This window comes from Marmota flaviventris, chromosome 10 (genome assembly GCF_047511675.1).
Source record: "Marmota flaviventris isolate mMarFla1 chromosome 10, mMarFla1.hap1, whole genome shotgun sequence".
NCBI lineage: Eukaryota > Metazoa > Chordata > Mammalia > Rodentia > Sciuridae > Marmota > Marmota flaviventris.
The window spans coordinates 102,808,259-102,835,530 of record NC_092507.1 but is presented as its reverse complement, the minus strand read 5'-3'; the positions used below and the strand labels follow the sequence as shown (position 1 = coordinate 102,835,530).

The 27,272-nt window shown below is 41.5% G+C and overlaps 1 protein-coding gene across 1 annotated transcript; it reads left to right on the top strand.

The window, feature by feature from the left end:
• The first annotated feature begins 6,154 nt into the window (after window positions 1–6,154).
• On the top strand, window positions 6,155–12,025 carry Cimap3 (ciliary microtubule associated protein 3). The gene is made up of 6 exons (XM_071618776.1): window positions 6,155–6,240; window positions 6,427–6,566; window positions 7,558–7,656; window positions 8,392–8,519; window positions 10,615–10,732; window positions 11,786–12,025. Exons 1-6 carry the CDS (start codon window positions 6,174–6,176, stop codon window positions 11,852–11,854), a joined length of 621 nt encoding a protein of 206 aa, XP_071474877.1. The 5' UTR covers window positions 6,155–6,173; the 3' UTR covers window positions 11,855–12,025.
• Window positions 12,026–27,272: the final 15,247 nt, after the last annotated feature.

Here is a 27,272-nt window from a genome sequence, read left to right as displayed (position 1 = left end):
AAGAGTTTAATAAGTACTTACTGAACGACTACAGGAATGACTGTTTGAAGGTAGTTAGGAATTAGCCAGCTGAGTGTTCCAAGCCATGGACAAGGTACTTAATAGGCCATCTCCTACATGGTGAATATGGTCCCTCTGCTGCAGAGTAAAGAAACAAGATTTTGCAGAGATAATAACTTGCCTTTCCAGCTCCCTTTATACCACAGGGCTGCCCTGTAGAAAGCCATGTCACAATGCCTGGAAGGGGAACTTCCAGGGTGGGGCTGTTGCCTAGCAGCCAGTCTGACACACCCTCATTTTCTTGGTTAAAGTCTACCCAGGAGAGGGTGAATTCATGGAGATAGAGTATGACAGAGCCACGCTTCTTGAAAATCTCCCAGATGATTTTTTCTTTTCCAGACCTCGGAAATCAACAAATTTTAAGTTAGAGGAGCAACCTGGGAATGTGATATTCAAATCCCTGCTACAGACCAGCCCGCCATTCGGTTGGAAATTTGGTCATGGTAATCTCATTTTTGTCTAGTACCTTAATGAAAATTCATCCCTTCAGTATTGGGGTCTAATTGGAAAGAGGTGGCACATACGCAGGATTCCCCAAGGAGCCTGGTCCGGGTTGGGACAGGAGGAAGCATGTTTTTATTATTATTTGAATGAAGAGACCCTTAGAGGTGTTGCAGGCCTGGCACAGGGGTGGGAGACGGGAAGTGCATTAACGTTGGTGAGGTGACAATTATAGGTCAATCATCTGTTGTGCCAGCTTTGGCCCTGAGTTCACTCCTCAATTCTCAAGGCAGCCAGAGGAAGAAAGAAATGAGTGGTGCCATTTTATAGACAGACCAAGGCTTAGGTAGCTTAAGTAACTTTCAAAAGATCAGACAGCTAGTAAACAACAGACCAACTTATTAGTACTCAGTTCAAGGGGCTTCAAAGTTCACTCTACCCCCAGGTGGGAGAGTCTGGGATGTAAGAAGGTCTGGAAGGTGGGATTGAGCAAGTCAATTTTTCTTCCCTCTGTCTCCCTTGTCCAGACCCACCTATCCAGGGTTTGTATTCCCTGGACCAAGTGTTCTCAGCCTTATTCAGATCCAAGGCCTGTTTTAAGGTGGAAAAAATATGATATAATACAGCCTTTGTTAATCTATAATTGACTTCATAGAGAATGTAACCTACCTCACATAATTTCACACACAACCCAATGGGATGCCATGATTGTAATATAGAGGAGAAAAACTCAGAAGACACTATGTGTTTCAGCTTATCAGTGCTCAGACATACCAACTGTGGAGGACAGTGAAGTCATCAGGCTGCTGCCCAACATACTGCACAATGACTATGTCTACAATTAAGAAGATCCAAAGTCATTTCACACAAGCTGTTCAAGGAAATAGAAGAGCCTAGTTTTCAGTGGACACCAAAACAAAAGCTAGAGTTAAAGAACAAGAACCCTTCGACTTACTGGTTTCTGATAACAGAAAAAAAGCCAAAAGCTTTAACTGAAGCTTTAGCAGAAACAGGGACAGTACCTAGACAAATCATAAACCACTGAAGTCAAAAAGGAGAGGAGGGATGTGAACTTATTATTCTTGAGGAAACTGTGAATTGGCTAGGCCTGCCAAATTTTAAAAAATAAATTATTTTATTGTTTTATAATATATATCAAAAGAGTCTAAATCATAACTGAACACATTGGTGAAATATTCCAGGCAAAAGAGTCCTATTCGTATTCATTATCAGCCTGCTCCACCAAATGTCTCCCCATGTTGCTTTCTAATTCATAGATTATTTTTAATATATCTTTAAATTTTATATAAATTGATTTATGCAGTGTGCAGACGTCCATGTCTGAATTACTCCATACAACATTGTGAGATCATATTACTGCCTGTGCAGGATTTTGTTCAAGTTCATTGCTATAAAATAGTCATTTATATAAGTATTCCACAATTTGTTCTTTCCATTCTATTGTTTATAGGCATTTTTGTTTCCGATTTCTTCATCAGTTTCTGCCTCTGCCTCTTGAGTAGCTGGGACTGCTCAAATAATAGTCCACACTTGACTTTTGATTTTTATGATTTTTTTCATCGTATATTGATTTTCACCTTCGTAAAGGTCTATATTTGCTGAAATTCATTCAATTTCATTATCTGCCATTATCTCTTCAACTCTTGCATCTACCACACTCTCTGTCTCCATCTTTTATGGAATTCCAAATAAAAATGTATCCAAACTTTTCATTGTTACTCATCGTACTATCATTGTACTTACTCTTACACTATTTTATGTATTTTCTACCCTTTTGCTTCTCCAAGCTTAAGTGTGGATACTTTTGTCGGATCCATTATCCATTTCATTTATTCTTTTTTTAATTGATTTTATTTTTTAAATACATGAGAGGAGAATGCATCACAATTCTTATTACACATTAGAGCACAATTTTTCATAAGTATGTTCACACCAATTCTTGTCTTCATATATGTACTTTGGATAATGATGTACATCACATTCCAACATCATTGCTAGCCTGCCCCCTTCCTTCCCCTCCCACCCCTCTGCCCTATCTAGAGTTCATCTATTTGTCCCATACTCCCTCTCCCTATCCCATTATGAATCAGCCTCCTTATATCAGAGAAAACATTTGGCATTTGATTTTTTGGGATTGGCTAACTTCACTTAGCATTCTCTTCTCCAACTCCATCCATTTGCCTGCAAATGCCATGATTTTATTCTGTTTTATTGCTGAGTAATATTCCATTGTGTATATATATATGCCACATTTTAAAAATCCATTTATCTAGTGAAGGGCGTCTAGTTTGGTTCCACAGTTTAGCTATTGTGAATTGTGCTGCTATAAACATTGATGTGGCTGTGTCCCTGTAGATTGCTGTTTTTAAGTCCTTTAAAAGGAATAGCTGGGTCAAATGGAGGTTCCATTCCCAGTTTTCCAAGAAATCTCCATACTGCTTTCCATATTGGCTGCACCAATCTGCAGTCCCACCAGCAATGTATGAGTATGCCTTTTTCCCTATATCCTCGCCAACACTAATGAACAATTGATAAATTTGCCATCAATCTGGATGTAGGTGGGCCCATTTTGACACGTGAACAGGAAATTAATGAGGAATTTCTCTTTCCTTTTAATACAATGGAAATTTTATTGACTTTGTTTTTAGGGTCTGGTTTATTTTCTTTTAGCCTCTTACCTCAGAAGCCATGCATTTACTTCATGGTCACACATTTCCTTGTTTTCTTTTGCTTCCAAATGTTTGCCAGGCGACTAGTCCTGTTGCTGTCTCCAAAATCTCAAGCCAAGCATGGTTATTTTAAATTCCACATTTAATGGAATTTGAATTTCCTTGGGGTCTATTTCTACTACTCTTACTGATTTATTTTAGTATGAGCAGTTATTTTATATTGAAAGTCAAACATGTGCATGGAAAAATATCAGTTCAGGGTCTCAATGTTATTATCTTCAAAGATAATTTACTTCTGTCTCTTGCATGCAATAAGGGGAGAAGCAAATTATTTTAGTGCAATTGGGAATTGAGTTGATGCAAAGTTGGATTTCAGAGGCTTTTGAGAGCTCATCTTTACTCTCATTTCCAGGGTTTATCTCTTTAGAGACCTAACTAGAATTCTAGGGTGTTTTCCAATCTCCCCCTCTTCATAGCCAGCCTAATTTTTCCCCAGTTCTCAAACCATCTGTCTAAAGCTCTGCTCAAATACTCTACTTCTCAGCCAGCTTTTTAATTAGCAAATGTCCAAAGAGAACAACACACCAACTGTTGGACTCACCCCTCGGTGGAGTTTGATCTTGTTTTTGTAAATCTCTGGGATTTAGTCCCTGCATTTTTTTTTCTTCCTTAATATCTCTGATAACTTGAAACATATTTATTTATTATGTCCAGCTTTTCTACCCAGGTTTTCTTGGCTAGGAGATTAGTCTGAAGTAGATCAGTCTATCGATGTAGAAATTGGTTGCCATATCTTCAGCACACTTTATGAGATGTCTCTTGACATCTCATACTAATGCAAATGCTATTTTTAAAAAACACTCTTTCATCCAAATTCAAATTCAATCTGAGAACTTACAAATGTTAAAATTACCTAAAATATTAATGAAAGTGATAAGTTATAAAATCAGTATCAACATCTCTTTACATTCTATTTACCATTGGTATTGCCATAATCATAATTTGAGTAGCAGAATGCTTGGAGTAAACTGAACAATGACTTTGAGATTCTATCTTTATTCCTTTTAAGCTTGGCTCCTCCTAACAACTTTCTATATTACTGGGCTTTCTACATTATCTCTTGGGAAAAAAATTAGTACTAATAAATATAAGTACTTCCAGTTTTGCAGGACATTTGAATGTTATATGGTACATGAAACAATTCATTATATAACTGGACAATGCATTGCAGGATGTTTAGCCTCTGTGACCAGTTGACCAGAAGCATCACCTTAATAATTTTTAAACAAAAATGCTTTCCCCAACTGGAAGGAATGATTTTTTTTGTACCAGGGATTGAACCCAGGAGCACTTAACCAATGAGCCACATCCCCAGAGATATAGGGTCTTGTTAAGTTGCTTAGGGCCTCACTAAGTTGTTGAGGCTGGCTTTGAACTCACAGTCTTCCTGCCTCAGCATCCCAAGCTGGTGGGATTAAAGGTGGATGCCATGGTTGAAAGAAAGGATTCTGACTGTTCTAATTATAAAGAGGTGATAAATGTTTGAGGCCAAAGATATGCTTACCCTGATTTGCATATTACACTATGTAAACACATGCTGAAACATCACATGGTAATCCATAAATATGCAGAATTATTATGTGCCTATTTAAAACATAAAAAAATATTTTAAATGCAAACCAAAAATAAGTGCTTCCACAATTTTCCAAAATATACTTTAGGCCTCAGTATCACTTTGGGGGGGAATTTTTATTAGATATATAAAATTCAGAATTTTATAGATTATAAATTAATGAAGGGGCTGGGGTTGTGGCTCAGTGGTAGAGAGCTCGCCTACCATGTGTGAGGCTATGGGTTCAATCCTTAGCACCACATAAAAATAAATATATAAAATAAAGGTATTATCTCCATCTACAATTAAAAATATTTTTAAAAATAATTAATTAATGAAGATACTGCTAACCCAGAGTGTATGTGGATCCCAAGTCATCTTTAAGGGGCCAAAGGGCAGTATGAACTGGTTACATTATGTCTCCTGTTACCTCCCACACCTGGATAACTCCTAAGGCCAACTTAAAATCCAGTGAAACAAGTTAGTGTTAACATCCAAGACAAGGTGAAGAAGTCAACAACAAACAGACTGATGTTTTTTCTTGGGTTAAGATGGATGGTGTGCTCATAAGCTAGATGGACATTATCTTCAGTAATGACCACCTCTTGTGTGATCAACTACAAAGTACCAGGCAATGCATTGATATGATTCTATTACCTTAATCCTTTCAGTATCCCTACAAAAAGGTAATAGAGATAAGCAAAAGGGGGTTTCAAATTAAAGGACTGCCCAGGATTTTTTAAAAAAAATATTAAGCATTTGTATGATTCCACTGCACTCTAACTGTTCCACTCAGAGCCACCAATCTTTAAAAAAAAAAGACTCATGCTGGTCTCCATCTTCTCCACCCCACCTCACTTCACTGGATCCCCAACCTCCTTCTCCTCCCACCCCAGGAAGGTAGGAGGGGCAACCTAATTGGAAGGGGCTGAAAATAGGTAAAAGGGCCTAAGAGGGACCTGGCAAGGAACTAGATCTCAGCTCAACGCCCCTGGCACGCCCCTGCCCACCCTCCTACCCCAACCTTGAACTTCCTTCCATCCTTGAAGTTCAGACTTGGGGTACTGAACCCCCTCTCTACCTCTTCAGCAGTGCAATACTCCTGGCGGTTTCCAAACCCTTTACCACCCCCCCTTGCCCACTCAGCCCCTCCAGCTGGGCGTCTAACAGACCTCCTACCCCTGGCCCAGCTGCTGAACTCACTGCCCTCTGGGTTCTCTGCCCAGAGGTGAGGACTCTCACCTCCTGCTCAGCACTGCCACTTGCTGGCAGCCAGGATCTGCACCTCCTCCCAACCTCCCCAGCTGGGGCCAGGCAAGAGCCTCTGTTCCCTTGACTACACAGTACACAGAGCTACAGGAGTGTGGGAGATGTGCTCCAGCAGAGCTGGTGAGGAGGCATGCAGAGGAGTCCAGAGCACAGGGAAGGAAAAGGCTGGTGAGGCTGGGAAGGCTGGAGGGGAGGGAAGTGCAGTTGGCCCCTAGGCGGAGTTTGGTCTGTTTTTTTTTGTGAGAACTCCTTGGGGTTCAGGCCTCTGTTCTGTCTGGACTCTCATCTCCTCCAACAGCTTGCAGAGACCCGGTGCCTTCCCTAACCTGGATTTTGTTCTTTCTTGATTTTCAGGGATGCCGAGTAACTACTCCTTTGGATCATGCCAACCCAGGAGGCTCTTTCCTGACTTCTATCCCCCAAACCGGATGGGGAACAACTTTCTCCCTCTTAGGGGATTTCCTCACACAGGGCCTGGAAGTTACATGACAGATGTGAGTATTCACTTTCCCTTACAAGGATCTGTTTTCTGGATGTGGAAGGGAGACCCAAGTCCCCTGGAAAACAAACGCTAGGCTTTCTGATCTTCTGGGTCAGAGCATGAGAAAGTGCCCAGTAGGCAACCAGCTGTCCCAGCCAATACAGAGAGTAAAGGACCATGTTTCCACCCAAGGCAAGCAAGCCTTGTCTCCATATGGACCCCACTCCATTCCCACCTCAAAGGCTCTGAGACAAGGCCAGTTCCTTCCCACTGGCCCTACCTTCAGGCTGCCAGGTGCAACTGGAACAAGTTCAGACCTATGAGATTCAGAGGATGGAATTTATTAGAATGCACAAAGATGTCATTTATTCTACCTGTCCAACCACATCCCTCTTTTAATCAGCTTTTTCCTTGCTGCTACCAAAAGACCTGATAAGAACAATTTTAAGGAGGAAAAGTTTATTTCAGGGGTCATGGTTCAGAGGTCTCAGTCCATCGATGGCCAGCTTCATTCCTTGGGGCCTGAGGGGAGGCAGAACATCTGGTGCAAGAAAGCAGCTCAGAACATGAGGGTCAGGAAGCAGAGAGAAAGCTCTGCTCATAAGAACATAACATGAACCCCAAAGCACACCCCAGGCACCCACTTCCTCTAGGCACACCCTATCTGCCTAGAGTTATCACAAGTTAATCTCTATGCTGGGGAGGGGAATTTAAGCGCTGATTAATCAGCTCAAGGATGTTGGAACAAAATCATTTCACCTCTCTACTTTCTTGCATTGTCTCATACATGAGCTTTTGGGGGACATCTCACATCTAAACTATGACACAACCCCTTGCAAAATTACATGTATTATTTATGTGATTATTGTGTGGTATTGACCTTGAAGGAGTCAAGAGAGAAAGAGCAATGTCTTACAGAGTAGTTCAGATGAAGGCTGTTCACTGTGGTATTGATGTTTTTCTTTACTCCTTCTCTCATTTTATTCATATGTTACTACTTGAAGTCCTATGGCTTGGCATACAACTTAACCAAGATTCCAACCAGTACAAAAGGATATACTCTTGGAGCCAGAACAGCTATGAGGTTTAAGCCAGTCAACAAGGTAAAATGCTGGGATTTTATGATGATCCATGTGACTGCATGAAATGTTTGGGCATTAGCTTTGCAGAAGTGTGTGTATATTGGGAAGAGCAAAAACAGTTCACTGAGAAAAATAGTCCTAACAAAGGATTTTAGTGCTGAGATGCATGAGGTCAAAATACTGGAAAATGTATTTATGTACATCATATTATCCTGTCAGTTAAAAAAACAGGTTCTAACTTTTCTATCCTTTTGTGAGATTGCATTTTAAGTCTAATCTTTAGTAAAGGATCCTAATCTCTTTCTCTCACTCTCTCCCTCCCTCTCCCCCCCACCTCTCTTTCTCTCATGAAGTGGGTAGGGATGGGACCCAGGGACTTACTAGGCAAGTACACCACCACTGAGCTACATCCTTGGATCAAGGATCCAAAACTATGATTGGATGTTTACTTTCATGGAAACTCAAGGGATACTGGCTCTCAAAATTTCTCAGTGGGACCAGGGGCATAGTGACTGCAAAAGTTGTCTTGGTCCTCTGCTCATCCTAGGTTTATTACTATAAACTATACATCCAGCATGACTGACTCACATCTATAGCTTGGTTTTCTATCCACATAAGCCTATTTGTATATCTTGAAATGGCTGAACCATAGCTGATGTATAAATAGGAAAAGGACAGTTGAGGTTTTTTGAACTGCAAGCATTTCTGTGTAGGTATGTCTCCCTTTAACACATTGAATTTTTTTCTTGGTAATAGGAATTGACACTTCACCCAGGCAAGTACCAGAGAGTAGAAAATTGGAAGGAAAAAACAAAGCAAAGTTTTGTTCCATTTAATGCCTTGATGCCTCGATTTCAGAGCTATACAAAAGACAATTTCCCTGGGTATGTCTCCTCTTTTCTCTAGTATAGTTCATCAGTAAGCAATAGGAAAAGAAGTCCATAAATCAGTGATTATAACAAAACCATCCCACTCAATAAGAAACCACCCATCTTTAAAGATTTAATCCTCTTATCTCCCAGGTCTCTGGCCTTGTGTAATTGCAAAATCACAGTTATTCATCCAGTCAGTATTTATCAAGATGCCAAATAGTTTGGGTTTGTTTGTTTATTTTTGTTTGTTTTGTTTTCCCAGTACTGGAGAATGAATCTCTGAGCCACATCTCCAGCCCCATTTACGTTTTTATTTTGAGACAGAATCTCACTAAGTCACCTAGGCTGACCCCAGACTCACAGTCCTCCTGCCTCAGCCTCCTGAGTCCCTGATAGGACAGATCTGTGCCATGACACGTGGCTACTTTGTAGTTTGTACTTAGTAGGTTGCAAAGTTCTTGCAGTAAACCCACCTCATGAGGTTCTGAGCTTGGAGTCTAGAGTCCAAATAGATGAGAAGTAAATACACAAGGAAATACCAGTAGTAGTAAAGACGGTGACCATGTAATTTATCTGTCCAACTGTGACACTTCTGAGAGTGAAAGGGAAGCAACCATGAATTGGGGCTGTTGTGGACAAACCAGGAAGTAGAGTGACCCGGAAAGGTGTTATGAGGAAACTTTAAACAGGACCATGATGTGAAGGCAGTGGGTGGTTAAGAAAGGATGCTCTGAGCACATCCACTTGATCTGATTTTTGAGTGACAAGATTGAGCCAGCCCTGGGAAGATCTGGAGACAGAGCACTCCAGGCAGAAGAGGTCGGAAGTGCAAAGGCTGTAAATTGGGAAGAACTTGGTGTGAGGGAAAGAAGAAGAAGGCTAGTATGGCTTGAGGGCACTGAGCAAGAAGGAAGAGAGGAGAGGGAGGAGCAGGTAGAGTAGAGAGGAATTTGGGGGTCAAGGGGCTTATTCTTAATGTGTTAGGAAACCATTCGAAATGTATGAAATTGCACAGCAAAGGGTCAGGGTCTTTCTTTTACTGATGAGAAGTCCAAAGATCATACAGTGAAAGTAACTTTTTCAAGTTTGTGTTAAGAAAGTTGAAGTGTTGAATCTTGACCCTCATGTCCACCACAGTAGAATTAACACCAAAAATAAAGTTTTTTTTTAAAATTTTGTATTTGTTCTTTTCAGTTATACATAACTGTAGAATATATTTTTACATATCATAGGTACATGGAGCATAACTTCCCATTCTTGTGGTTGTACATGATATGGAGTTACAAAAGTTCATTCTTCCTGATGGCTGAGACATATTACATATGTATATATACCAGATTTTCTTTATCCATTCATCCGGTGAAGGGCATCTAGGTTGGCTCCATAGCTTAGCTATTGTGAAGTGAGCTGCTATAAACATTGATGTGGCCATGTCACTATAATATGCTGATTTTAAGTCTTCGAGGTATATGCCATGATTGGGTAACTGGGTCAAATAGTGGTTCCATTCCAAGTTTTCTGAGAAATCTCCATACTGCTTTCCAACTTTCAGTGCCACCAGCAATGTATGAGTGTACCTTTCCCCCCACATCCTCGCCAATATTTATTATTACTTGTATTCTTGATAATTGCCATTCTGACTAGAGCGAGAAGAAATCTCAGTGTAGTTTTCAAAAGACACAAGTTTGAGGAACCAAGGCAATTCTAAATAATCCATGGCCAAGAAATTTAATTGGTTCCGCTTTGATGTCCCTAGATTGCAGATTGATTGTTTCAGCATTTTTAACCACCAACTTCAAATCAAAGAACTAATTTACCATTATCAAGGATCTCTTCTATCAACACCTCTTTAGAGATCTTCTGGTGCCCAGCTCAGAACACTGAATTATACAAATATTTTTTAAAAGCAGTCTTTACCTTAGCTAATAAGAAATTCATTAACAAGCAAAAGAACCCCACGCTTGCCCAGCATTAAAAACTTAATCAGTCTATTGCCTTGTCCCAAGAGGTTAAACCTACTTCAGTGATGGCCATGCTACCTACTAGTGGAGTTTGTCCTATGCCACTGACTCATTAGACATGATGTTTGTATTTTTTTTATTTCTAGCCCTGGTACATACAATCCAGAGAAAAAGCCATTCCCAAAAATTACTTGGCCAATGAAATTTGGATCTCCAGATTGGGCTCAGGTTCCAAGTCTACAGAAAAGAACTCTAAAAGCTGAGGTAATAAGATTGGATTTCTGTAGATCACTCTGTCCAATATGTTCATATATATCAAGGGTTAATAACCAGAAGCTTGTAAATGAAGTTCATGGTCCCTGAAATTATATGCACAATTTTGTGTGCATAGAAATATGAGGATCCTTTTGAGAGAGTTACATAGTTTCATTACATTTTTAACAGTGTATAGGACTGACTTAAAGTCATGTTTTCTTATTTGTTCATCAAGTCATCTTTTGGAGTAGGTTAAATATCCCTTTAAGACAATGGATGATACTGGAACCCAGGAAGATTGATTCATACAGGTTCTACAACCAGAATCCAGACCTTTGACTCCTAATGCAGTGCTCTTTCTGACATAAAGTTGAGTGTTAAATGATTGGAGGGTTATAGAGCACTCTGGTTAAGAGCACAGACTCTGGGGATAATACTGCCTGAGTTCAAATACCAGCTCCTGTGTAGACTTGCTATGTGATCTTAGGCAAGTCCTTGAACTTTTCTAAGCATCTGTTTTTCCTACCTTTAAAATGAAATAATAACAGAGTTGATCTGATATGGTTGTAAAGATTAATAATGGAGAGAATGCAGAAAAGCATTTAACATAGTAATGATAACATATGCTTCCGTCCATGCTAGCTATCATACTTCTTGAAGTACCCTTCTTTCCTAGTGGAATTTAGGATTAATTCCGCAAATATTTATATTTGCGGAATTCATATAATTGTGCTAAGGCATATAGGTAACACTAATAATTAATATAACATATTAATACAATTGTGCTAAGACATATAGGTAACATTCAAGAATTAGACATATAATCTGTGTCTTCAAGAAGCCAAGCAACTTTTTTTTTATCATAGTGAGATGATAAATGTAGATGTGCACAAATGTTGAGAAAATGACTAAGGCTGGATTACTAGAAACTGGGGTTTACCTGGGCCACACAGCTAGAATGTATGCTTCAATTTTGCATGCAAGGTCCTGTGTTCAATCCCCAGTGCCACACACACACAGGAAGGCAGAGGATTCTCATTAGAACATTGTCTTTCATTGCAGCTGTCCACAGACAAAGAATTTAGAAAGCATCGGAACCGAGTTGCTTACTTAAGCCTGTTTTACGATTGAGCAGTGATCACTTCCTTCACATGCTTCTCCTGATCACAGACTCTTCAGAATAGAGGACAGAGCTGCTCTTGGTTTGCATCACCACGGCCCTCATGTCTTTCAGCCCTGGGCCCAGAACGTGTTAAGGGGCTCACAACTGAGATTTGTGAGCATAAAAACTGGTTCCAAGTGTTCTGTCTCCTGCTGCTGGTTTATGATCTGGGGGTTCCTGGTGGGTGTTCAGGTGGATGGTCTCATTTGAGTGAAATACTCTGGGGCCCTTGCCCTTTATTCACAACTCCCAGGGACCAGCCTTATATGTTCTACAACTAGCTCTGGTAATATGTAGCTGTTGGCCTACATGTATCAAGAGCTTGGATGGGATGTGGGCTTGCTAGACATGGAGGATGCTTAAAAGTGGGTTAAAACATTCCTGATTTAGGAGCTCTTCCAAGCTTTAGTGTGGAGTAAGAAGGCCCTGAGTAGGTTGCCTTTCCCAGACGAACATAAAACACAGAGAACCAAAAATTCCCCCCTCCGACTACATCATCTATTTAATCTGTTAGTCAACATATATATTGAGGTCATTAACTCCATGTCAGTCAGTGGTAGGCACTGGAACATATTGGGATTCAACTTACACTAATATCCTAGTTCCTTGAGGCTGGCCAGAAGTCTGAGTCCTCCCCAGGTTGACTGCCCTTCAGTCTGAATGACATCTGGAGCCTAATAGCTAGCCCAAGGATATAAAGATCACAAAGCAGCAGCCATGTATAAAGTACTTACCCAGATACTCTGGTCTGGTAGGTAAGCTTCTTAATTTTCTACATTAACTCTCAAAATGTAATTTATTCACGATTGGCATTAAGTGTGGTCTACTTTATCTTTTTTTTTCCCCAGTAGGAGGTGCTGGGAATTGAACCCATGGACACTTTACCAGTGAGCTACATCCCCCACCCTTTTTGTTTTTATTTTGAGACAAGTTCTCACAAAATTGCTGAGGTTGGCCTTGAATTTGCAATCTTTCTGCTTCAGCCCTCCCAAGTCACTGGGATTACAGATGTGTGCCACCATACACCCAGATTTCTAGCTTATTTTTTAATGGGTAAGTCCTTTTGTACCCACTTAGACCTCTTAGTAATTATCCCCCAAACTCTGAAAGGGTCTGGATTTCAAAGAGTGAGAAGCTGATAGTGGCCACTGAAAAGTTCCAGCCCACTACAACCCTGAGAGCCACCCCAGAGCAACAGCAAGGGTTAGCTGGAGAAAAGGATAGACAAAAACCTCCTGGGTGAATGACCTTGGAGAAGACTAAGTCCAGAAGAGCCAAGGTCTTCTGAAATCATAATGGTGAGGGTCAGAAAAGTCTCTATAGGAAACCAAATTGGAATGTTAAGGTACCTGAGGCTTAGAACTTACCCAGTACTTAGACATCTTTCAATCTGATGGTTGAATGGTTTCTGTTAACCTGTGGAGAAGAGTTGATGACTTGAGAGTCAGGATGAACTCTTACCACCCCTCCCACATACTTCCCTCCCTTTTCTCCTGTGCATCCATATATTTACATGCAGGTGGATTCAGAGACAATAATTTAGCACTTGTCATTGTTTCTGATCCAAGATCTTTTGCCCCTTCTTAGGAATTGATTGACAGCAGGATGGAACATCTTTCCCACTGCTTGGTCCATATGCTCAAAGCTTTTCCCAGGGAAGGAAACTCTTTCCTAAAATAGTAATCTGGGGCTGGGGGTGTAGTTCAGTGGCGGAGCACTTGCCTAGCATGGCAAGGCCCTGGGTTCATTCCCCAGCGCCCCCCACACACATACAAAGAAAGAAAGAAAGTAGAAAACACATCCTGTTAAATAATAAAATAGTAATCTGACTTGATCAAAAATAAATTGTAATAGAACCTCAATTAATATTCAGGGTCTCCTAAAGTTCTAAACTATTAACAATGGCACAAATACTTAAGAAAAAAATATCATGAGACCTGGAAGTGTAGCTCAGTAGGAGAGTGCTTACCTAGCATGTGCAAGTGTGGGGATCTCCAGGACCCCAAAATGAAATAAATAAATAAATAAATAAATAAATAAAACCAGTACCAAAGACAAAATGTAGTGGGCCATATGTATTTTATATTTGTATTTGTTCAAGAGGCTTACAAGATTTTGGGGAGGTTCATTTAGTAAAATCATAGTGCTTAGTGAAGTAGGGGTTCCAATATAACAGAGAGATTGATATAACATAGAGACTGCATGAAATCCTGGAGGATGTAGCTTGATGTGCAGCACAAGAGAATCTGTGACAAAGTGGAATTTAATGGCCAATTGCAGCAGGATTATAACCATGCACATGTACTAGGAGAGATTCATACTCAGCAAAATTTGGAAATTGATTTGAATCACATTAAAGTCTTCCAGTGTGTTTCATGTACTCTGTGACATTTTAAACAGCATATTATTAAATAATAAATTATATTTAATCATATTTTTGTGGCTTGAGGAAAAAGTAAGTAATAATGAGGTTAGTCTGCCCTTCCTCTGTGCATATTTAAAAGCTCAAAACCACAGATCTTAGGGAAAATAGGTCCCTGCGGAATGCAGGCATCAAGCCAGAACTGTAATTTATTCAGTCTTCGTACCTCATAGTGTAGTCCTTAGCATTGTCCTGGCCAAGCCACTCAGTGCCTTCGTCAGCGTGGGGGACGTTTGGTCTTCCATCCAGGCATCTGTGGTTCCACTCAGAATGTGTGGCTCTGTAGGTGTGGGGTGAAGAAGGAAAAGAGCACGTCACCGACCAGTGTCACACTGGAAGAGAAAGAACTGAAATGGGAGGAAAACTAGGAAGAAATGGGAAGGAGATGGAGAAGAGGACATCATGGAAACAACATTAATCTCACATGTTCTTTAGAGAAAATCTTGTCTCATAAAGTGAAGAGACAAATTTATGAGACAAGACAAATTTACAAATTGATGCCAGGCTACAGACGCGTGCCATTCCGGCTAACCTGTACCCAGAGGTTATTTGAGGAAAACAGCGCACTCAGATGCGCTCAGGTGGTTCTTCCCTCTGGGCCTTTGGCAAACACTGCTTGCCAGTCAACCTGCTTTCAGCACAGGATTCAAGTGAGCACAATCAATTCAAGTTGGAAGGGAGATCAGATTATTTGAAATTCTTCTCTAGCTATTTATGAGAGCCGAATAGAATTTAGTATTACTTTGGGATTATGGAAAAGATGGTGTTTTAAAACCTGAAAGGGAAATGCAGATCATTTTTTATTTCCTAAGTAAATATTCTATAGCCATGAAGCTGCTTATGCTGCCAGCAATGAGAAACCAGGGTTTAGGGACTCCAGAGAAGAGTAGCGCAGTGACTTAGAACATGAAAGAATCTCCCCTAGGGACATAGCTCAGTTGGTACAGTACCTGCCTCACATGTACAAGGACCTGGGTTTGATCCCCAGCACCAAAAAAAAAAAAAAAAAAAAAAAAAAAGAATTTCCCCTGATGCATTTTAAGCCACATTAGTTAATTTATGGTAAGCCTAGGAGTTGTCTCACATGTGAAAGTGCCAGATAACTCTGCTTCAGAGACTGGGGCACCAGCTGAGGGGTTAGAAGCACTTAGGTGGGAGGCTCTCCACAGGTGGGGAATCCCATAACCAACCTTTCTGCAGGGACCCCCTTGTCTTTCCAATGGTCCATGGAACATTCCTGGGGAAGGTAACACACCTTGGTTCATCAACAGTGTCTGTTGCATTTGATGACCAAAGTGTAGCAATTGTCCCCCCAAAGAAAGCCTTAATCCATTAGCAAGACTCTCCCCAAATCCTACCGTCTCCCCTCTGCATAAGACTAAAGGTTTCCTTTCTTACATGATTGAACGAATGCTTGTCACCTTGATCTGTGAATCCTATGTGCGGTCATTCACCTATCAGCATAGGATTCAAGTAAACACTATTCAGGTTGGAAGGGAGATCCAATTATTTGAAATCCTAGACTATTGAAATCCTCTCTAGCTATTTATAAGAGTATAACAAAACTTATTATTTATAGCTTTGGGGCTATGTGCAGAGGACTGTTGTGTCCTGTGGATGAGTCCCAGCTACCAAGGTAGTTATAGGTGACATGCTAGTGAAGTTGAGGAGTCCAGAACCAGAGCCAACACAATCACCAGGTCATTTCCTCATGGATAACTAAGGAGTAAGATATGGTAACGGTGGGAAACCCATGATAACAAGTACAGCCATGTGGTCCTGCTTCCTGGAGCAAAAGACCAACTGTGGGTTGTTAGAGCATGGGGGTCTCAGAAACAGGGATCTGTAGGACCACAGGAATCAGGTGAGTAGTTCTACTGTTTTGTCAATAATAGTTTCCATGATCATACAGCTTTTTTTCAAAAGAAATTGCTAATGAGGTTGCCATTATAAGGATTTTCTATGGTCTTGAGTCTCATTCCTCCACACAGTGACCATCTCACCATAGTGACAATTTAAAGGGACCATAACCTTATGCCAAGGCCACCAAGTTCCCAAACTTCTTTGTCATTGAAGGTTAACTTCCCTAATGTTATATTCACTTAACTATTTGGATGCTCTCCACCACATAGTCTAGGAATCTCTGCTCTAGGACTTGGAGATTCCAAGAGACCCACTACACTCCCCAGGGTCTGCAGTTTCATGAGCTGTAGTGCTCCCTCTGCCGGCAGATGTTCTGATAAGCATCCTGGGTGTCCTAGTTTTTTAGCTGCTTCATCAAACCCCTCCAGCATTTCCTGGAAAGAGGGTAGATTCAAGTGATTGTCTTTATTGTCTGTTGCCTGTAGTAAGCAACTCTTGGGCTACTTTCTGCTCACAGCAATCATCCCTTTGTATAAAAAATATGCCTCAGTATACAAGTATTACAAGTTTTGGTAAAGCATAACTTGCAACAAAGAGATACTGAGAGTTGAGTCAGAATTAATGGTAATCCCCAAAGAAGGGGAGACCAGGAACTTTGGGCAGAATTCCTTTTCCTGCTAAGCCTTTGTGTGTAGCAGGACTAAGGTCTTTCCTGCCTCAGGGCCTTTGCTGATACAATTTCCACTTCCTCAGAACACCCTTCTCCTTGCTCTCTGTGTGGTTGGTTCCTTTTCATTCATATCACAACTTAAATATCACTTCCCCTGAGAAGACTTCCCTGACCATCTTATTTGCTTCCATCCTAGCTGTTATCACAACTTGAAAATACTTGAGACTTTTTTTGGGTTTGTTTTGGTCTGTATCCTTGATATACTGTAAGGTCCATAAGAGTGGAGATCATGTTTGTCAAGTTCACTGCTCTGCCTACAGACAGTGTGTGCACAGTGCTTAGACTGGATCATGGTAGTTACTCAGGACTTTCGAAGGATTGATTGACATAATGAATGGTTTCTTCTTTCCAACCCAAGGATATCTTCCTTGGGTTATGGTTTAGATGTGAGGTGTTCCCCCAAAGCTCCTGTGTGAGACAATGCAAGAAGGTTTAGTTCCACCATGCGATCAGCGCACTGGTTTCATTAAAGAGGTTCTTGGCATAAAAGTTAGCTAGTGAGATCGAAATAAAACATACAGACTCAGTTTCCTTTTTCTATTACCAGGTCCGAGATGGCTCTCCCTCTGAACTCACACCTCGAACCACCCAATAGGGCAGCAGGGATTACTCAGGGCTAGCAGGAGAGAGAGAGAGAGAGAGAGAGAGAGAGAGAGAGAGAGAGAGAGAGAGAGAGAGAGAGAGAGAATGCCAGGGAGTAGACTTTTATTGGGGAACAAGAAATTCAGGGGAGAATTCCATCCAATGAAGGTTGAGGGGGGCAGCACTCCAAGGTCAGGGTCAGTGATTGGCCCCAGGGTCAGTGGTCAAGTCACACCCCCACATGGACAGGCTCTCGCACCAGGAGAGGGTCGGGAAAGCTCCGACATAGTTTAGCCAGAGTGCCTCAGACCCAAACCGGGAGTTGCCCAGTCATGTGTGAGAATGGCTCCCCACATATTCCCCCCTTTCTTTTCTTAAAAAAGAGGCGGTGGTTCACTCTTTGGAGTTTCTGTATTCATGTTCCAAAGACTCGCCATCCTATAATTACAACACAAAAGAGAATTAACAGCAAAGAGAATAATCCAATAATGTACCAGGCCGAGTGTTTAAGAATATTTCCAGGGTTGAATCCATTCAACTCCTTCAATATTTGGTTAACCAAAGAAGAAGAATCCGAAAAATCAGCTCTATTATTTTGAATGTCTTGGATATGGTGATGAAGTTCTAGAATATCCAAGCTATTATTACTATTTTGCCAAATACCTAACAAATGGTTTTTAACCTTCTCCCAATCCCAGAGAGAAGCGTTGTACTTGGCAGCTGTAACACACACATATTTATAATTTGCATGGCATTTAAGCCTTCTTTAAACTTTAAGGCTGAAAGTTCATTATCTATGTCTAAAACAGTCGCCTCTAAGGCATTTAATTTAGGCTCAATCCTTTCATCAATATTTACTTGATTACGCAGAGCCTTGGAAGTATTTTGAGCTAAATTATTAAGAAATTTTGCATGCTGAATATTATGAGACAATGTCAGAGATGCAGAGACAGTGGAGGCAATAAAAGAGACTAGCGCCAAAACACCAACAATTATAATTCCAATAGCACGTTTAGGTCTTGCTAGCTGGGCATGAATTTGCTGCAAGACTTGTAAACCAGTATCAGCATACCATGGCTCTGAAATATTAGCAGGTAATAAAACAAAAGAGGGCTGATGAAGTATCAGCACTCCTTTTCCTCCATTATACCTAGTAATACAATTGGTTAGGTTACATTTGTTACAAGTAACAATATATCTGTCATCTATCCATTTAACTTTTACATTTCCAATAATTAAAACATAAGGAGACTGGACACAGGCTCGTAAGCCATAGCAAGATCCCTCCTTACAGTTCTTGCCAACAAATTTTGGTAAAGGCTTCTCTGTAAAATGTAAGAATTCTGAGGCAGCAATTAAGCGCCAAATATCCTTTTGAATACCACCTTCACTATAAGTCAAAATATTACTAACAAATCCTGCAGGTGTCATAGCAGAATTTTTTCGTAATTGTCTCTCATCAATTTTTGGAGACCAGTCTAAAATATACCCACTATCTTTAGACACCTTATGTTGTACCTTATGTTTAGACACCTTATTTACACAATCCATCCATCTAGGAAAGGTGCCAATCTCAATTGTAGAACTATTTGGACAGTGGGGTATCCGTGGAGGTTTTGCAGAAATGACTGGCGTGTTATGGGAAAGTCCCATCTTAATTACTGATCTAGTATAAGGTTTTGAGTCTCCATAAATAGAATTATTTGTCAGTCTAGGTCTACCAATCACTGTCTTTTCCTCGAATGATACTTTCAGATAGCCAGCATGTTTATCGTGGGACCAACACAAAGGTAATTGGGCACTGTAGCCAGAATAATTAAATCTAGTCACATGATTGGGAGTAATATGAGTATCTGTAAATCCTCCCATCATGAATGAGTCATTAGTAAATACTAGAATAGATTCTCCAGTCCACACAGCTGGGTGTACCAGGGGTGGATCTGGGAAATATGTCCAGTAAGTGTCTATTTGATCCCCCTTTACCTGACAGCCCAGCAGGGCAATTACTGTTGCTACCATCATCACTGGGGTCCTGTTCTTTCCTAGGAGTCGAAGTATTCGGGAAGCCTGTGTTGTTAGCTTCTTCACATCTTCCCATGAAATCAGATTTTCGGCTGGGTCAATCTGGTCTTTCTTCATCTTTTTCCGATATCTCTTCCTTTTGGATAGGGGCTCCTCCAGGTCTATCTTCAGTCGCTTGAATCTGGGTTCTATCTCTTCCATGTCTGATCGCGCGTTCAGGCACCCAAATAGGACGAAAAGCACTTTCTGGAAAGATACAGGCATGACCTCTGCCCCACATAAGCACTGGATCTGGGCCTTTCCATTGACTGGTCTGTAAATCTTTCCACAAAACTCTGCCTAAAGGGCCTGTTACTGAGGGAGACATTTGCCTCTCAGCAGCAGTGTGACCTTCTGTGTCACAGTTTAAAAAATTTAAAATGAACAAAGCATGATTGGGGCTATTTTGGGGAGTCATAATCCTATTCCCCCCCTTTAACTTTTGTAATTGAAGCTTAATAGATAAATGAGCTCGTTCCACAATGGTTTGACCTTGGGGGTTATAAGGAATTCCTGTTTTATGATTAATTTGAAACTCTTGGCAAAATTGTTGAAAAGAAGAGCTTACATAAGCTGGAGCATTATCTGTTTTAATCTGCATAGGGCACCCTAACACAGAAAAAGCTGCTAGGCAATGAGAAATTACATGTTGAGTATTTTCCTTAGTACGTGCTGTGGCAAAAATAAATCTGGAATAAGTGTCCACTATGACATGCACATAACATTGCTTACCAAATTGAGGAATATGAGTTACATCCATTTGCCATATTTGATTTGGTTTTAATCCATGGGGATTTACCCCTGATGGTGGAGATGGAGTGTGAATAACACACTTAGGGCATTGGCTTACAATTTGACGAGCTTGTTTTCTGGTAATATTAAATTTTTTACGTAAGCTAGAAGCATTTTGATGATGCAAGGAATGGGAAACTTGTTGACAGTTATATGAAGACATCTGTTGACAAATTTACTAATTTATCAATTTTGTCATTACCTGAAACTAAAGGTCCTGGAAGATTAGTATGAGCTCGTATGTGTCCTATGAAACATGGGTATTTTCGCATTAGCACTGCCTTCGGTAAATGATGAAATAATTTAAATAACTCTTGTGATGAAGTATACCCAATAACTGAAGTTTCAATATTTTTGGTAACTCTGACTGCATATAAGCTGTCAGAATAAATATTAATAGGCTCATTTGAAAAGTAATTTAAGGCACAAATCAGAGCTTGAAGCTCTGTTCTTTGGGCAGAAGTATAACAAGTTTGCATTACCTCTGTGTGAACACAACTATAAAAACCTGCTTTACCTGAGCTTGAACCATCAGTGAACACCGATAAAGCTTCATCTATAGGATGTGCACGTACAATCTTTGGAAAAATAAGTGATGTTAATGATGCAAATTGGATAATCTTATCATGAGGGTAATGGCTATCTATCTGTCCAGGAAAATCAGCAAAAGCTATCTGCCATAAGCTAGAAGTTTGAAAAAGCCAATTAGTCTGTTGAACAGAAAATGGAATAATTATGATATCAGGCTCAGATCCAATTAATTGTAAAATCCTAGTTCTGCCTTTAATTACTAATTGAGCTATGGAATCATGAAAAGGAATTAATGTTTTTTGAGGGGAGTAGGATAAATAAATCCACTCAATAACTCCTAATCTTTGCCATATGGCTCCTGTTGGGGTATGCTCAGTTGGAAATATTAATAAATAAACTATTTCTTTAGGATCAACTCTAGTAAGCTGTGCATTTTTAATTGTATGTTCAATTCTCTTTAAAGCTGTTTTAGCTTTTAAGGTTAGCTGACGTGGAGAGGTTGGAGAAGGATTTCCTTGTAATATCTGAAATAAAGGACTTATCTCAGAAGTAGTTAGTTTTAAGGATGGCCCCAGCCAATTAATATCTCTTAAAAGCCTTGAAAATTATTAGGGGTTTGTATGGAAACTGTTTGTTCCGCTCCGGTAAAATTAAAGATGGCGGCCCCCATGGTTGGCGCGATGACGTCACATTGCACGACCATCACCTACTTCCTCATTCTTGGCCTGGGGGGAGGGCCGACAAGAAGTTTGTGTTCCGGCCAGGTGGAAATGAAGACAAGAAAGCGGGCTCATCCACGCCATCTTGATCTGCAACGTGGGGTTGAGTCCTGTAATATCTATTATCATCAGTAGATGGAGCCCTGAACTTAAAATTGCGCTTGTGACATTTGCTCGCAAAATGATTATTTTTCCCGCAAACATAGCATCTCCCGCGGGGCTTTCGTACTAATTCTTGCGGCTTTAACATTTCTTTCAGTGCCGCAGCTATGGCTACTGTCTGCAAATGGGTAGAGTCTATCTCAGAACATAAGCGGATAAACTCAGAAACTGTCCCCTTTTTACGGTGCGGCCTAAGAACGTCCTGACAATACTTATTCGCATTTTCAAATGCCAATTGTTTAACAATAAACTCACACACCCCCGGGTCCCCAATCAACTTGTTTGCGGTCTGGTACAATCGGGCTACGAAATCTGAGTACGGCTCACTCACACCTTGCCTGATTTTGGTAAGAACTAAATTGGATTGGTTTTTTGAGACTATCTGCTTCCAGGCATGTTTCGCACAATCAGTTATTTGATAGTATATTACAAATTCATAATTTAACTGTCTTTCTAAATCAGCAAATTCAGCTGTTCCTAAAAACATTTCTACTGGAGTTTGTAAATTCTGTCTTCTATTTCTTTCTGCCTGTTTAGTACAAAAATCAGTCCAATAAGAATGCCAAAGTAAGAAATCTCCTCCACTCAAACAAGATCTAGCTAACGAAATCCAATCACTAGGCGGGAGGGGCTGCGAGCAAATATTATCTATCAGGCTCTGTACAAAAGGCGTATTCGGACCATACATCTCGCATGCACTTTTTTTGTTCCTTAATGGTTTTAAATGGGATTACAGCATGAACTCTAACTCTCTGATCTTGCTCATTAACTTGCTCAAAAACTGGAAAAAGTTGAAAACTGCTAATATCTTCCCAGCTTCCTGTGCTTTCTTAATACCTCGCTGGAACGGGGTAAGAAAAGTCATTGTTAATTCAGAGTACCTGTTAAATTTTGTCCTTTTAGCAGGTAATGGCCGTATTCGAATAGCTTGTGCAGGCAGTGTTAAACGCAGCCTGTTAAAATTTCTCTGTAAGTCCTGAATTTCAACGTCTGATTCTTCTCCCTCGGACTGTGAGTCATGGATAGAATCTGCTCTGTCACCATTTTGAAATTGGGCTTCTAAGCCACGCAGTGGAGAAGAACTCTGTGCCTCTCTAAGAATCTCTTCCAGATTTTCCTCTTCTATCTCTTCCAGAGGACCTTCTAGGACTGTGGAGGTTTCTTCTCTATGACCTTCCTCTCTATAATTTCCCTGAGGGCTAGCCTGATCATGCAAGTTTAAAGTCACATTGCTAACTTTTGGTTTAGCCCCTAGAGCCTTTGTTTTTAAATGGCTCAAGGGAAAGGAAATTAACTTAGCCTCAGGCGGATTTTCCATTTGAATAGACCTAATAGCTCTCTGAATGCCTTTTAATAGATCTTCAGGGGGCCATGAACTCTGGCCCATATATTCAAAAAGACAAATTTCCAGAGCATCCAAGTTTTTTGAATATTATCTATGCCTCCAGGTAATTCATTAGAAAGACAAACTTTTTGTAACTTTCTTCCTAGTTTCTCCCAAGTAAGTAAATTTAGGGACTCTTATTCACAAAACCAAGGGCAAAATTCGCCTACAATCTTTAAGAATTGTATTAACTGAGTTTTCTTTATCTGTTTTCCTTTCTGATTAATTATAGTGTCTAAAATAGTCAGATACATTTCCTTATCCATAGAAGTTGAATTTCCCAGTTTAATTAATTTAACGTTTCTTTCCTTCAATATTTCCAGGTACTTTTGTGACCCAAAATTGTCACCAATTCCTTTATCTTTATCTTTGTAGCATACTCCCACTCAATCTAGCTAATCTAGAATGCCCCCCTCGTGGGTGCCAAATTCCACCATGCGACCAGCGCACTGGTTTCATTAAAGAGGTTCTTGGCATAAAAGTTAGCTAGTGAGATCGAAATAAAACACACAGACTCAGTTACCTTTTTCTATGACCAGGTCCGAGACGGCTCTCCCTCTGAACTCATACCTCGAACCACCCAGTAGGGTGGCAGGGATTACTCAGGGCTGGCAGGAGAGAGAGAGAGAGCAAGCCAGGGAGTAGCCTTTTATTGGGGAACAAGAAATTCAGGGGAGAATTCCATCCAATGAAGGTTGAGGGGGGCAGCACTCCAAGGTCAGGGTCAGTGATTGGCCCCAGGGTCAGTGGTCAAGTCACACCCCACACGGACAGGCTCTCTTGCACCAGGAGAGGGTCGGGAAACCTCCGACACTGTTTAGCCAGAGTGCCTCAGACCCAAACCAGGAGTTGCCCAATCACGTGTGAGAATGGCTCCCCACAGTTTAGAGGTGAAATGATTGGGTTATGAGAGCTTTAATCAAGTCAGTGATTAATCTCCTGATTAGGGATTAACCAGGTCGTAACTGTAGGCAGGTAGAGTGTGGCTGGAGGAGCTGGGTTCCTAGGTGCATGGCTTTTGGGTTTATGTTTGTCCTTGTTGAGTAGAGGTGAGCTCTCTCTCTCTCTCTCTCTCTCTCTCTCTCTCTCTCTCCCTCTCCCTCTCCCTCTCTCTCCCTCTCTCTCTCCTCTCTCCTTCCTGGTGCCATTGTTATAGTTAAAGCAACATCCTGGGGTTTCATAACTGACTTCCAGACCACTCACGTATAATTGAATCAAGCCTTTATGGAAGAACACCTGTGGCGACTGACCAGAACATAAAGCTGTTCTCCTGATCATCCCTGAACAATTGCAAGGGTGCGCCTCATAATCCTGAAAACCACAAAAGGGACGTTTGGGGGTCCAGCCAAGGCAAGCAAGCCAAGTTATAGAAGCGGGAGAGTGCAGTCAGGCAGCGGGAACTTTAACTAATCACAGTTAGCCCAGTCACCCCAATACAGAAACATAGCCCCATTACCCTAGTTATAGAAACAGTGCTCCATTAGGTAGTTCCATGTTCTTAAGAGTTTCTATAGCAAAAGGAAAAGAACAACTTGCCCCAGCTGTGACCCTTCTATTTGGCATGGTTGTTTTACAGAATGGAGTTACTAAACAATATAGAGTCACTTTGGCTTGACTATCACAGTTGAAACAGAGAAGCTTCTGGGGTCCCAGCCTCTAGGATGGGATCCAGTGTCCTCTATGGCCCAACACTAGTAATGACTCTAAGCTATAGCTGTGAGCACCTGTGGTACAGGCAGTAGAGATGGAAAAGATTCAAGAAAGCTTTGCAAACAAGTGGGAGAATGAGGAGTGGAGAGAAGGGAGGAGAAAGGAGAAGGGAGAGGGAGCACCCGAGATGTTGCTGATGTCCCAGTGTTCATCTACCTCATCGGCTCTCAGGACAAAACCTTCTAGTCCTTCTCATGGGTTAACCATCCAGGAGGCTTCAGATTTATGAGGTGGCCAGCCTTAGACCTGGGTAACACATTGGTTTGCCTTCCCAGCTTAGGGCAGGAAGGAAGCAAGATTGTTATTAACAGCCTTTGGCCACTTGTCTTGCTAAGGGCTTCCTAGTTTCTACCCTTATCTGGAGAGTTTTCACAGCTTCTAAGAATGCTGGACTGCAGTGATCTATGGTAAAGAGGAAGTTAATAATGGGCTCCAATCTCCTGGGTCACCTTTTTTTCAGGGCATCTCTAACTTCATGAACCAAATTAGTCTGCAGCTGCATTCTAAGCTCAAACCCTCACCGGAACCTGACTTGGTTATGGGCATTTAATTCTAATTTCTGTTATGTCCCTCTCTGCCTCCTACAAGTTCAATTTCTAAAGAATTTAAACCTCAGAGGGGCCATGATGTGGTCCACTGACCCGGACGACTTTGTAATGCCAGATTCATGGGACCCCAATAGACCTTCAGGAGTGGAATTCTATGCAATCACACAAGAGTCTTTATTGCAAGCTCGAGCCTGGACTCACAACCATTTCCCATGCAGCAGTCCCCAAGGAGTGAGCCCTGGTTCTTTGTTCAGTGAGGATTTATAGGATTTTTGGGTTTACTCTGTGCGTCACAACATCACACAGCAATTCATTTCACGCCGTGGGAAAATCAAACAACTCTTAACATTGATTAGCACATTCACTGGTGGGAACAAGTTGGGTAGGGGTGATTGGTTAGTACAAGAGGGGGATTCATTTGAACTGATTGGTTTAATCTGTGAGGGGAGTACGTGCTAAACTACATGGTTTCCCAACATGTTATCAACCACCATAAACTACTTGGGGGTCATCTGGCACCCCAGGTATTTTTCCTGTCTCATGCTGATTGGTGGTTGCTAGGGGGGTTGCTTTGGGTCCTCACCTAGCCTAACTGAGTCAGGGACACCTGGCACTGCAGACCTCTCCTGTTATTTACAGACAACTCAGCAGGGTGGATAGGTGCTTAGGAGTGCTCTGTGGGTTTTTCCAAGGACAAGGGTCACTCCCCCTTTCTTGGTCAGGCCTTGAGGTAGAAGCTGTTTTCAAAAATGGAGTCACATCAGTTTCTCAACTTCACGGGAAAATCCAGCTGCCAGGGTGCCTACCCACTTGTCCAAGCAGTCAAGAGGAACCGTGAAGGTAACAGAGTCTGGGGCTGGGGTAGGAGCTGAGAAACTTGTAAAGGATGATGGAAAAGCTCTGTAAACTCAACAAGCCAAAACAATGTTTACCTGTCCGAGATTTTATTAGCAGGACCCTAGCAGCCAGTCACAGAAGAGAAGGGAGAGGAGAGGGGGAAGAGAGAGAGAGAGAGGAGGGGGGAAGAGAGAGGAGAAGGGGGAGAAGAGAGAGGAGAAGGGGGAGGAGAGAGGGGAGGGGGAGAGAGAGGGGAAGGGGGAGAGAGAGGGGAAGGGGGAGAGAGAGGGGAAGGGGGAGAGAAAGGGGAAGGGGGAGAGAGAGGGGAGTAAGAGAACAAACATGACCAGGATATTGATATTTATGGGCTTAACACAGGATGAGGAGGAGCAGGGTGAGTGGGCTGTTACTTCTTCATTGGCTGAGAGTTTGCGCCCCTTCAGGGATTGGAGGTGCACCATTCAAAGTTCGCGCCATTCACAGGGATTGGAGGTGAAGTTTCCCACGCCATTCAGTGGGTCATGGACCTGAGCTCCCGGAAGAGAAGCACTCCGGGCGCCGTCTTTACCAACAAAACTAATGTGACTCCATTTTTAAAAATGAATAAATAACAGCAGCTTCTACCTCAAGGCCTGTCCTAAGGAAGGGGGCATGACCCTTGTCCTTGGAAAAACCCACAGAGCACTCCTAAGCACCTACCCACCCTGCTGAGTTGTTTGTCTGTAAATAACAGGAGAGGTCTGAGGCGCCAGGTGTCCCTGACTCAGTTAGGCTAGGTGAGGACCCAAAGCAACCCCCCTAGCAACCTCCAATCAGCATAAGACAGAGAAAATATCTGGAATGCCAGATAACCCCAAGTAGTTTATGGAGTTGATAACATGTTGGGAAACCATGTGGTTCAGCACGTACACCCCTCGTGGCTTAAACCAATCAGTTCAATGGAACCCCTCCCTTGTACTAACCAATCACCCCTACCCAACTTGTTCCCGCCAGTGAATGTGCTAATCAATGTTAAGAGTCGTTGTTTGACTTTCCTGCGGTATGGA